At 40.5% G+C, this 12,907-nt stretch overlaps 2 protein-coding genes across 2 annotated transcripts; one reads left to right on the forward strand and one right to left on the reverse strand.

Moving 5' to 3' along the window:
- Positions 1 to 2,889: 2,889 nt before the first annotated feature.
- Positions 2,890 to 5,112, forward strand: EAF01_006939 (uncharacterized protein; the record flags this gene model as incomplete). Its single annotated transcript, XM_038915193.1, has 6 exons — positions 2,890 to 3,076; positions 3,128 to 3,344; positions 3,405 to 3,622; positions 3,816 to 4,039; positions 4,095 to 4,421; positions 4,480 to 5,112. 6 exons carry the CDS (start codon positions 2,890 to 2,892, stop codon positions 5,110 to 5,112), a joined length of 1,806 nt encoding a protein of 601 aa, XP_038768831.1.
- Positions 5,113 to 6,229: 1,117 nt separating this feature from the next.
- On the reverse strand, positions 6,230 to 10,428 carry EAF01_006940 (uncharacterized protein; the record flags this gene model as incomplete). Its single annotated transcript, XM_038915194.1, has 2 exons — positions 6,230 to 7,089; positions 7,146 to 10,428. The coding sequence occupies 2 exons, from the start codon at positions 10,426 to 10,428 to the stop codon at positions 6,230 to 6,232; spliced, it is 4,143 nt and encodes a 1,380-aa protein (XP_038768832.1).
- Positions 10,429 to 12,907: the final 2,479 nt, after the last annotated feature.

Here is a 12,907-nt window from a genome sequence, read left to right on the forward strand (position 1 = left end):
CGAAAACCCTTTTTAACCATTCTAATCCATGGCTATTTGAGGTCCATCCATTTGTACTAGTAGAGAACTGCCAGCTTTGAGGTGTGTCCTTTGGAATCCATGCAGAATTCGTATTCTGAGCCTTGAAAATGACCATAGGTGATAGAGCATTTCCAGCTGCATTGACACATTCAAATGCAGTTATCCATTCTTGCTTGCCAGCTGTAACTTTCCAATTCGATTTCTGAGTAGAATCGACTATAATGCGCGTACTTTGAGTACTTCCAACTCCAAATCCGGTTTCATCCATATTATACATATCATCTAATTCATACTTTCGCTCAATGAGACGCGTGCGAAACGCGTCAAACCAAGCCTGAATATTCTCCGGAGTTGCTTCTTTAGCCCGATTAGACTCTAATTGACGTGAATAGCATGTTTTAAGTTCTGGATGTCGTTTTTGGAATCTATAGATCCATTCGTGGCCTATAGGTGGAATTTCTGTCGAGGTAGGATTTCGAGATGACGCGACCCGAACGCGTCGAAGACGAATTTCGTCGGCCATTTCCTTCACCAACATAGGTGTAGCAGGGAATCCAGTGATGGTAAGTCGTGAAATCCATCGTACAAGAGTATTTTCTTCTGCGTTTGAAAGAATTTGAGCCATTTCGTGGGTTTGGGAACGTGTTTTCTTCCCAGCCAGCCTATCAGCTAGGGTAGACTTAGGGACTTCAAAATGCTCTGCAGCCTTTCTAATTGATTTAAATTCTTTCAATTGAAGTGAAATTATAGCCTTTTGAAGCTTCTCTTCAATTTGAGCAGATGTAGAAGGTGATTGGGTATGCATAATAAAAGTTATTGCGGTTTCAAGTTGGTGATGGGCTAAAAGTGTCCGAGTTCCCCATATGTCCGAGTTCCCCATACGTTACGTTATAGAAATTATTTTATTTATTCTTTAAATAAGTATTATATATATAATATTATATAATTTAATAATTTTCCGAATCAAGAGTTTTTTGTTTTTTTTAATAGCTTTAATAATTAAGAATATTCTTTCTTCTTTATTATTCAATTATATAATAAATCGTTGATAAATCGTATATTGAGATTGAAGAATGCAAATTAAGATAAAAGTGGTGCATACACTGATATAGTATATTTATTAATAAACTACGTTATGTATAACTTCCCTTCGCTTTACTCCACCTACCTAGGTACCCTCGGTGCCTTACAATGATGATGTACCGAGGCCGATTTGAATCATTTGAACAATATATTAAAAATGACTTTCTACTTGATACAAAAGAGAATTTCTATAATTTATATAGTATATACATAGAGATTTTAGAAACAAAGATTTACATTTTATAGAATATAACTTGTTAAAAACTTATTATAAAGCAGATTATATTATTAAATAAGTTTTAGAATTAATTCAATTAAACTTATTTTAAAATTCATTTCTAAATCTTTACAAAAAGATATATCAATGTTAAATATTAAAATCACATACAACTTTTTCTAATAGTTTTTTATTATTATATATAAATTATTATAAAAGGAATTAATAAATTAAAAATTAAAAAATAGAATTATTAATTAAAACTTAGAGAAGGGATTAATATAATTTTTATGAATCATTTTAAAAACTAAAATTAAAAACAAATGTAAGAATACTCTAATGTTACGATGGTCTGCCACAATAGACGTCACGTGACCCCGACGCTTAGGTAACCGGATCAGAGGGATCATTTGTGATCCGACTGAGCACAGAGAACGAAGGTCTATATAAAGGAATGGGTTTCATTACAGTGTAGAGCTTCGTGCTCAAGAACAATCATTAGTTTCATTACTATAGTTACGAGAATTGCAACCAGTTACAACCTTATTGAATTCCTACTTGAAGTCTAGTCTAAACCACCTCGAGAGATCTCTAGACACTTCCACGTGACCCTAGAGGCAGCTCCCGTAACATCTAATTATTGTTACGCCGGTCCATCCTCGGTACCGCGTCACATGACTCTTAGCACGTGATGGACCCTGCATGACAGGCATAACGGAATGTAGGTCCATACAGACCAAAGGTCCAGGACCTCTCTAGGTCCTGAACGCTCCAGTACAGTACGAAGGTCTATATAAGGGAATGGGATTTCATTACAATGTAGAGCTTCGTGCTCAAGAACAATCATTAGTTTCATTACTATAGTTACGAGAATTGCAACCAGTTACAACCTTATTGAATTCCTACTTGAAGTCTAGTCTAAACCACCTCGAGAGATCTCTAGACACTTCCACGTGACCCTAGAGGCAGCTCCCGTAACAATTATTTAGTGAACTAATTTAATTAAGTAACTAAAGCAAATAAGGGTTTTTTATATTTATATCTTAAATATTACATAACTATGTATAACTTCCCTCAGCTTTACCCCACCTATCTAGATGCCTTACGATGATGCGATCTACGGAGTTAAATGTTAATACTACTGATCCATTTATCTTACCAAGCTGAAATTCAAAACGGCTGTTAGGACAGACGCTTGGCGGGAAATGCCGAACGTGGTAGCTTTGCAACAACACATGACTACCTAGGTATCTGGCAGATAAAGTTCCCTTTGTATGGTATATATTGTTACGAGTGATAAAAGAGAACTCCTCCTGCTGTCATATTTTCCGTCATATCTAAACCGGACAGTCTCCAAAAAGTACATTTTGATAGCCTCTTGTTAAAGAATGGCCTGTATCACGTGAATGCCATACTAAAACCAATTAACACTAGCTCGACCGGCTAAAGTGCTTACTCGGTAGATTCTAGACTTAGGTACAATACAATCTTTCTTCTAATCTTTCATATATCCTACAACAATATCAAAATTAACAACCATCGATATTCAATACACTTGCCACAACACTATGGCGTGGAGACAACAAGGAAGTACTGGATCGAACAACATTCCTTTGGGAAATCGACGACGCTTCCCTGGCGATGGTGGATCTGCTCAAGAGGAAAGCTATAGCCCAGCTCCATCTTCCAATAATTATTCCTCCAACAATCACCAGGATTCAGGAATCAAACGTGGAAGAAGTCCAACTGTGAAGTGTAAGTCTATTATGCCCAATATCGCAATCAATCAGTCTTAACATTTTCTAGCCGAAGAACCTGCAGGCGATGGATCTCGACGTCGCAAGAAGAGAAATCGTTGGGGTGATGCCACTGAGAATAAGGCTGCAGGTCTCATGGGACTTCCAACTGCAATTATGGCGAATATGACAAGTGAACAACTTGAAGCTTACACTTTACATTTCCGTATCGACGAAATTACACAAAAATTGAGAATCGATGATGTTGTTCCAGCGGATGGCGATAGGTAAGGAAGCTCTTTCTATGCGTGCGCGTGCTTAACAATAACTAATTATTTTTGCTGCAGATCTCCTTCGCCCGCCCCTCAATACGATAACTTCGGTCGCCGTGTCAACACTCGAGAATACAGATACAGAAAGAGGCTCGAGGATGAGCGACACAAATTGATTGATAAGGCTATGAAAGTTATTCCTAACTATCATCCACCACAAGACTATCGCCGTCCTACTAAGACTCAAGAGAAAGTCTATGTGCCAGTCAATGACTACCCAGAAATTAACTTCAGTATGATTGCTAACCCTCTAACCTTTCTAACCTTATTCTCCCTTCCATATCCGTTTTCATTTATCGTGTGACAGTAGATGCAGCATTTGGAAGACAAATGCATAGCACCGTCATCACTAACTTGTCGTACTCACTGCCATTTTGCTCAAAGCTTTTGATCCTATACTAACACTTAGCTTGCGCTTTACTAAAGTTGGTTTACTTATCGGTCCTCGTGGCAATACATTAAAGAAAATGGAGACAGAATCTCAAGCTAAAATTGCTATCCGTGGAAAAGGATCCGTCAAGGAAGGAAAGGGTCGTTCCGATGCAGCCCACACCAGTAACCAGGAGGAGGATCTTCATTGTTTGATCATGGCAGATACCGAAGAGAAGGTCGAGAAGGCAAAGAAGTTGATCCACAACATCATTGAAACTGTAAGTTTCCGATGCTCTCCTCTGCTATCCTCTTTCAAATGCTAATTCACACCAGGCCGCCTCTATCCCAGAAGGTCAAAATGAGCTCAAGCGCAATCAACTTCGTGAACTCGCTGCTCTCAACGGTACGCTTCGTGATGATGAGAACCAAGCTTGTCAAAACTGCGGTGAAATTGGTCACAGAAAATACGATTGTCCACAACAACGCAACTTCACTGCCAATATTATCTGTCGCGTTTGCGGTAACGCTGGACATATGGCTAGGGATTGTCCAGATAGACCTCGTGGTGCCAATTGGCGTAATGATGGCCCTGCAGGTGCAAATGCTGTACCTGGTCAAGGTCGTATTGGCGCCGGCGATGCTGTCGACCGTGAATATGAGGTAAGCAAAAGCTCAATCTTGACTTCTATAGTATTAGGTATTAACAACTTTGTCTTAGCAACTTATGCAAGAACTTTCTGGTGGTGCCCCAGCTGCTACAGATGCTCCTCGTCGCATCGAATCTGGTCCATCAGGTTATGATCAAGGGCCACCAAAGGATCAAGAAGATGTCAAACCATGGCAACGAGGTCCATCAAATGCTCCTGCTCCATGGCAAAAAGGAAATGATGGGCGTGATGGGCGTGATAACCGGGATCCTCGTGATTCTCGCGACTCTGCGCCCTCTGGTCCTGCGCCATGGGCCAGACGAGGAGGTGATGACAGAGAAAGAGGAGGTTACCAGAATGGTGGATACAATGCTCCACCTTCTGCTCCTTGGGCAAAGCAATCGCAAGCACCAGCTGCACCAACTGGTCCTGCTGCTTATCCTGGCCAAAACGGTTATGCCCCTGGATATGGTACCTACCCTACTCAACCACCACCAATGGGTGCTCCTCCTGGTCTCAGTAGTATGCCAGGACCCCCAGGTCTTAGCACTGCCAGCATCAATGCTCTCCTTCAACAATATGCCAATGCTCCTCCTCCACCTCCTCCATCGAATTCTGCCCCTCCACCACCTCCACCTGGAAGTGCTCCTCCTCCACCACCACCAAGCGATCAGCCACCACCACCACCTCCTCCAGGAAACTAACCACTGTCTTCTCATGTAATCAAGAAGACTATCTTCAACTACCTTTCGGCCGGCGTGCAAAAAGCAAACATTCACTACGCCAGGTTTGAAATCCATTCAGGAAGGATACTAACTTAGGGACTTGTTTATCCATACACAAGGCTTCTTTGTGTTGACAAAGACAATGTTTATTATCGGGCCGATATTCTTCGAGTCCATTCACTTTAATTTTTCTTTTGATTAGTGCCTTGCTGCTAGTGTAACCATAGGAAAATGAATTATTTATGAATATCTTTGGCTTCTAAGATTAACGTTTGTGATGTGATGGAACTTCTTTTAAACATCTATCGAGTGACCCCATGCTTCCTGATCCCCTACCATTATGGCTAACTTGGTGTTGTTGAATTTTATCTACCTGTGGAGTCTCCGTGGTCCGATTCTGCAAATCCACAACTCAACTTCTCAACTATCCCACTCAACTATTCCAAGAGGTAAGATCTTCAAATTCCATCAGATTTCGTTTACAAATCCATGTAGCCAAAAGCTGATTGTGACATTTATTTAGATCGACACTCGTTCTTGGATTCTCCTTTTCACCTCCCTTCCCCCCTTCTTTCCAGCTTATAGGCCCCTCACTTTAAGACCCTTTTTACTTAAGGATTTACTGTCGCATTTATCCATTGCAAGGTGTCCAGTATGAAATTGGGGTTACCTGACAGCTCTTCCCTCTCCATGCCATTATCTGGTATCGTGAGGCGAAAGCTCCCACGCATGTTGAGGAAGTTGCACGAAGACTTCCAAAAGGCTACATAAATTTGTTTCATGATAACTTTCAACCACAACCGCAACCACAACGCAGAAGCTCTCTTGTACGTGTTCACAGTGAGGCTTTCGTTGTCAGGTTGGTTGTATCTTGGGCCTTTCGAATAATTGGATATCTTCCTGGTATTGAATGTAAAGGATTCGATACACTTCCCAAGTGAATAAATGAGCTTGCCATGAACTTGGATCTTACAAGTGTATGGAAATTGTGTTCCTAAACTACTTACTATTTTGCATGGGAAGAACCCTACACCAACAACGCCACCAAAAGTACAAACTTAAAAAGGACATCCAAATTACTCAACAGATAACAAAATCAATCCTTCGATTTCTTAGCTCTCTTCACCTTATTTGATTTTTTGCCAGAAATTGGTGAAGTCCTCTTCAAACTCTTCTTCCCTTCAGTCGTATCCGATTTATCGCGAGCCGGCTCAAAATCCATCAATTCATCCCAAAATTTGTCGTCTTTCGCTCCATCATCCTCATCCTCCTGCTCAATCACAGGTTCCACCACATATTTCTTTTCATTGAATGTGACCCTGGGTCTCGAAGCTGGCTTTTTGCCTGCAAAACTCCATTTCTGTGGTTGAGCACCATATCCGGCGATTTGATAATATGTATCGGAATCATTTAGAGGGTCATCCTCGTCTGGCTCCAAGTCAGGCTCCGATTCTTCTTCCTCCTCTTCATCAGGTATAGGATTCAACGCATTCTCTTCGGCTAGTCTTTTGAGCTCGGCTTCTCTCTTCTTCTTCTGTGCGGGTGTTAACTTCGCGTCTGCTCTTGTTTCTCTACCTGTAGCCGGAGCCGGAGCAGGCGGATCTTTTTTGTCGGTAGGTATTTTTGGGATTATAATTTCCGGCTTGTCATTATTACTGCTCCCTCCCGGAACTGCAATTGCTCCAGCTCCACCTCCTGGTGGTGGCGGTGGTGGTTGGTTGTTACCGTGATGATGGTCATCTCCTCTACCTTCCGCCTCTTGCCTGGCTTTTTCAAGGGCGTCCTTCCTAGCTTGCTCCGCATCCTTTTTAGCTTGCGCGGCTCGTGCTTTCTCAAGAGCTTCTGCGGCTTGCTTTGCTTCTCTTGCTGCAATATTTCGAAGTTTCGTTGCTTGCGCTTGAAGAGCAATTCTTGTCTTGATGCGTTTCATTCCAAGTTTAGGTCCCTCGCCAGCCACTACATCATCATGTTAGTCATATAGAATATGAGGAGTAAGAGTAGAATAAACATACTTATATCGTGAGCAGTTTGAAGATCAGCCATCTTTTGTTTATTTCCTTCATTTTCAGCAATTGCTGCATCTCTTTGTAATTGAAGAGTTGCACTAGATTCTTCAGCTCCTGCAAGTAAAGCTTCCAATTCAGCAATTCGAGCTTCGAGCTCCGTAACTCTCAGGGAATCATCTGGTGCAGGTTCTGGAGCGCCTGGTTCTGGCGGTCGATCCAAAAGTTCCTGTCTATGCTTTCGACACTCTCTCAATTTGTCTTGAAGATCTGTACGTTGATCTTGAAGAGCTGCTACAATCTTCTTTGAAACATTAAGTTGTATTTCCATATCTTGATTCTTACTCTGGAGCTTCTTGAGATCTTCGGTTTGTTTTCTGAGCCTTTCGATATGCTGCTTGTTGATTTCTTCATTGGAATCATGTGATGTAATACTGGCAACATCTATATCCACATCATTCGCAGCATCATCCAATTCCTTTTGATGTGCTTCTGCAGCTCTCTTTCTATCCTCTTCTGCTTTCCGATCTCTTTCGACTTTTGCAGCTTGCAACTCTTCTTCGATTGCCGCATTCTCAACTTCAAGCTGAGCGATTCTTTCTTTCGCAGCAGCTTCTCCATCATCATGTTGATGAAGACCGGCATACTCTTGTAATTGTCGAAGTTGATGTTTTCCTCTTCGCTGACAAGCATCAAGCTCCGCTTCGAGTTTGGTAATGGTTATTTGATCATCATCATGATTTCTTTTACAATCGGCTAAAGTCTTTCTCAATACTCGTAGACCTTGTGGTGAGATACCATTCGCATTTAATCTAGCTTCATCAAGTCTTGCTTGAATATCTTTGATCTGTTGTTCATGCCTTTTGCTAGCATCGGAGATTTGTTCATCCAAAAGAGCGATTCTCAAGTCTCTATTTTCAAGGTCATCGAGAGCCTTAGCAAGGGGTCCATTAGCAGCGACTTCCTCTGGAACCTTTCCTTGCAACTCTACGTTCTCCTTTGTGAGAGCATCGATTTTCTCTTGCATGGTTGTTCTGAGCCCAATGTTTACACTGTTCAAATTTGTGATTTGTGTTCGCAAATCGTCAATGGTTGTTCGTAGATTTGCAATGATCCCATCGCTTTCTTGCTTTGCCGCAGTTCGTTGAGCCTCGGATTTTGCTATGATTTCATCATGTTCCTTCTTTATCTGGGCCAACCGAGCCTCGGATCTTGCTATAGCCGCTTCATTCTCTTTCTTTGCCTCAGCTCGTGCATCCTGAGTCCATTCTAAGATATCAGTGAGTTCTTTCTCGGCCGCAATTCGTCGAGCTTCAGATTCTGCCAAGGCCGCATCACTCTCTTTCTTTGCTGCAGCTAGTTCAGCTTGAGTCTTTTGTATAATTTCATGTCTCTCTTTCATCACTTCGGCTAATTGAGTCTTGAATTTTGCAACCTCCGGGTTGGCTGTCTTAGACTCTTTTTCCAGTTGATTTACAAGCGTGTCAATCTGGGCTTTGTAATTCTTAGACTCTGTCTTCAATTGCTTCTTGAGCTGGGCTATCTCTTCTTTTTGAGCTGCTTTCTCGGCTTCACCTTTGGGATCATCTGGGTCACCTGGATCATCGGGATCATCGGGATTGACATAGTTGTCTATAGACTGTCTGGCTAACTCGTTATCGATATAATGCTCGAGTGCGATAATTTTTTCTCGGAGGTCTTGTTTTTCCTGTCGATTTTTGTTTATATTGTCGTCAAAACTAATCATCACTGTCAAGGATTTGATTTTCGCGTCTCTCGTAGCAATATCTTCGTGAAGATCTTTGATAGTCTCTTGACAAAGGTGCATGTTCTTTTCGTGAAGTATGTTTTGATCCATGAGATCTTTTAGCTGCTGTTCTAAGTTCAACTTTTCTTCGTTCGAAAAAACACCAGATCCGGTGGCTTCGACTCTTACTATCTTCGTCGCTTTCAGTTCGGCTGCCTTTAAAGCTTCATTGAGTCTATCTCGCTCGAGATCCATTGCTGCAAAGTCTAATTCGTATTGTTTGGTTTGCTCCCCCATTGCTTTTCGTTCTAATACTAGCTTCTTTACCTCTTTCTGTAGAAGCTCAACAACCCTATTTTTTGTGGTAATGGAAGCATTTGCAGCAGTTATCTCAGCCCGGAGCTTCTTGTCCAATTCCTGCTTATTGTTGTCGTCTGGATGAAGTATAACATTTCTCAAGCTATTCTCCAGCTCTTTTTCTCTAGCTTCTGATCCTTCTGCATTTTCATGATAGCTATCGAAATGTCTGCATAGTTCATCAAAAGCTTGATCGGATAGTAAAACTCCAGGGCTTAGATCATTTGAACTCGGCTTCAAACCTCTTGCCACTGCATCGATGTATTCGGTTTGTTGATAGCATTGTTTTGTAAGTTCATCCAATTTTGCCCGACATTGTTTCAATTCCTTATCCAATCGATCTATTTCCGCTGCTTCTTTGGCACAATCTTGATCAGGGGGACGTGTACCGCGAGCCAGAAAGAAATCTCTCCTTTCTCTTTCCAACTTTTCCATTCGTTGGGAAACTTCCTTTAGAGCCTCTTGTGTTTTTATATACTCTTGCTGTACTCTTCGATCGTAACTCGAACCCGCATTACCATTCCCCGATACGTTTTTTGCGAGTTCTACCATTTCAATGACCTCCTGAACAAGTTTGCTGAATTGCTGAGGTGTACTATGATTACGTCTTAGATTGATGACGGGCTCTTGAGTATCCGAATCATATTCCACATCCTCCGCTTCCCGTTGACTTTCTTCCTCTCCCAACGCTTCACGAAGAACCCTCAAAGTCGTCGTAATAGCCGCATGCCAATCCGCAACCGCGGTTCGAAATATCGCCGGATCCATATCTTGATTCGAACTTTCCTTCCGAGTCGTGAAATAATACTGTGTCGCTCTTCGGAACTCTAAAATATACTGCTCAGAACGATTGCGTAAGCCCCGCCACACACGACCTTTCGCTCGGTAGGACATCGCTTGTTGATGTCCTGCCACTATCATCTCCCTCATCCTGATACATTGATTGCTGATGAATTGGATACCGGAATCGTCGATTACGCGCCCGTGTTCGTTGATGGCATCCACAATCTCTTTCAATACTGCGGCCCATTCATCTCTTTTCATATCTAATGATACTAAACTCCCTTGGGATAAACCACCGCCAATTGGAATTTCTTGCTCCTTGCGCGCGAGGATATCTTCGGTCTTCAATCTTTTCTCCTGCTCCTCTTGCCAGAAGGAATAATCTGGTTCGACATTACCGGCCATTTTGAAGAGGTGCAGCGTGATAGCTAGCCGTATGTTTGAAAGATTGATTCGTATTAATTTTTCGTTGAATTGGTTGTTAAAGTACACCAGCGACCCATGAATATATCAATCAATCAATCAGATAGTATAAAATAATAGAAGCTACTTATCGAATCGCTTTTCCCTTTGTGATTCTCATATTTTCAAACCTTGATGCAGCCGATTTTTCAGAAGATGAGAAATATCTTTGTTTTCCTTTGTTGGGATAAAGTCTCTTTGAAGTCGGAATACATTCTTCTTCACGAAAGACAATTGATCTTTTGAGGGAAATCGTTCTAGGAATTTGGTAAGTGTGATGCTTGAATGGATTGAAAGGAACTTTTGTGTTAGGCGTCTCTGTGTTGATGAAAACGGCGAAAGAGAGATTTTTTAGTGATACGCAGTATCATGGTGGAACTGGTGAAGATGCGGATTGAGGATTATTGGAATTGTGTGGTACTTGAATCGAGTATTTTTGATTAATTAGTTACATGTATTTTAGTTCCTGTCTTGTAGATGGAGATAGGAATCGAGATGATTATATCAATTTACCCAATGCCAGATAGGGGGACACCACAACCCAATCAATCCCCTAAATAAATCCATCAGATCATACAATTCTTCACCTTCGAATCAAGGGATTAAATTCAAATCAGATTAGACCCCAAGAAAACAATTAAAATCCAGCAATCCCCTAGCTTAAAGCTTCAAAAATTCTGAGTTGGATTTTTCATAACATGATTATTTACCTGACCGAACGAGTAATTCTTTACTCCCTAACTATACTCAATATCTAAACATCAAATCAGACACCAGAAAATATTTTCAGAAATCCAAGAGTCTCACGACCCTAAAGCTCCAAAACTTCCACAAATAGATAAATCGAAACCTATAACTAACCACTCGTCTCCGAAACCGCGTGATCATCCGTCCCCGTCCCCTATTTAACCGAATAAAAGGTTGTGGAGTAGGAGTTACACGAACTAGGGTGTAGTCTATGACCATATGGAGATTTTACGCTGGTTTTGCACGAAGTTTTAGGATTTGTGATGAGTGCTCGTGCTCGGGATTTTCTGTGGTAGTTTTGTGTAATCGAATAAGAGGGGGGATATGTTTCTGGTGACGAATTTAAATCCTTCATGTTTATCAGAGGAGCGTATCATGATTATATGATAGTATCGAATCGAATCGATTTGAATCGAAAGCAACACATGCCAATTTTTAAAAACTCGAACAGTATACAATTTGAAGTTTATATCTGATCTGGACCTTCTGGGACTGTAGGATATCTCTAGTAAGTGGTATGTTTTCATGTGGAATGAGATTGAGGCTTCTGAATTACTATTACTTTATGACTGAAATGTGACGGGAGTGTTTGAAAGAGATCATGAAGATTCTCGGGATGTTTAGTGACGATGGACGTATTTGTGCGGCTGGGAATTTATCTTTTGGGATTGATGTGATGGGTTTTGGGCAGGCACTTTGTTTATCTAGTTATTACCCACCAGGTATGATACGTCGACAAAAGAGAAATATTCAGATTACATACATGGATGAGACACTTCCCAGCTATCGAGATGTTTAACAAATTTATGCTTCAATTGTTTGATATCAGAAGGTATAATGTGGTTCATATACGAGTGGATTATATCATCAAATGAATTACTTGAAAATACACTAAAATTAATCATTTTTAAAAGAAAAATTATTAAAAATAATAGTAAAAACGAAATATTTATAATATTCAGATTTTTTTTAAAAAAAAAGAAATTTTAATTCGAAATTGTTATATTTTTTATTAGAAAAACTATTGTTCTTTAATAGTTTTAATAACACTTAGAATTTTAAATCAGAATTAAATTTTTAAAATAATTGAAAGATTATAATTTATATAAAAGATTCTCGAATAATTTTATTAATTAATAAAGAAGATGTATAATTATATACAGATAAATTTATATATGAATTGAGTGATCTATTCGATGATATGATCTACTCATATATGAACCACGTTAATTTGAGTATTTTAGATCAAATAAATAATTATAATAATTCCTAAAATAAATAAGTTAATATGTCAAGAGATATTCACAAGTTCATTTTTATAGCATCCTGTTAGTCTATATATTTACCAATAATCTCTCATTAACATCCAATACTCCTACAAATAACACAACCTCAAACCACCTCTCCCATCTACAGATCTCCTCACCCCCTCCCCTCCCAAACCCCCTCCAAAGCCGCAACATACCTCCCCCTATTCTCCTCCCCCACCACATGACCACAATGTCCCGTCTCCGCAAACCTCACCCTCCTCACCCCTTCCCTGCCTCCAAATCCCTTCCTCCGCGCCTCTTCCACATCATCTTCCACATCCACCCACCTCACCATCTCATCCCCCTCACTAAAAACATACAATCTCCTCGCATCCCTCTCGAAAATCCGTTCATCATTAAGATCC

This window comes from Botrytis porri (genome assembly GCF_014898465.1).
Source record: "Botrytis porri strain MUCL 3234 chromosome Unknown BPOR_009, whole genome shotgun sequence".
Lineage (NCBI taxonomy): Eukaryota > Fungi > Ascomycota > Leotiomycetes > Helotiales > Sclerotiniaceae > Botrytis > Botrytis porri.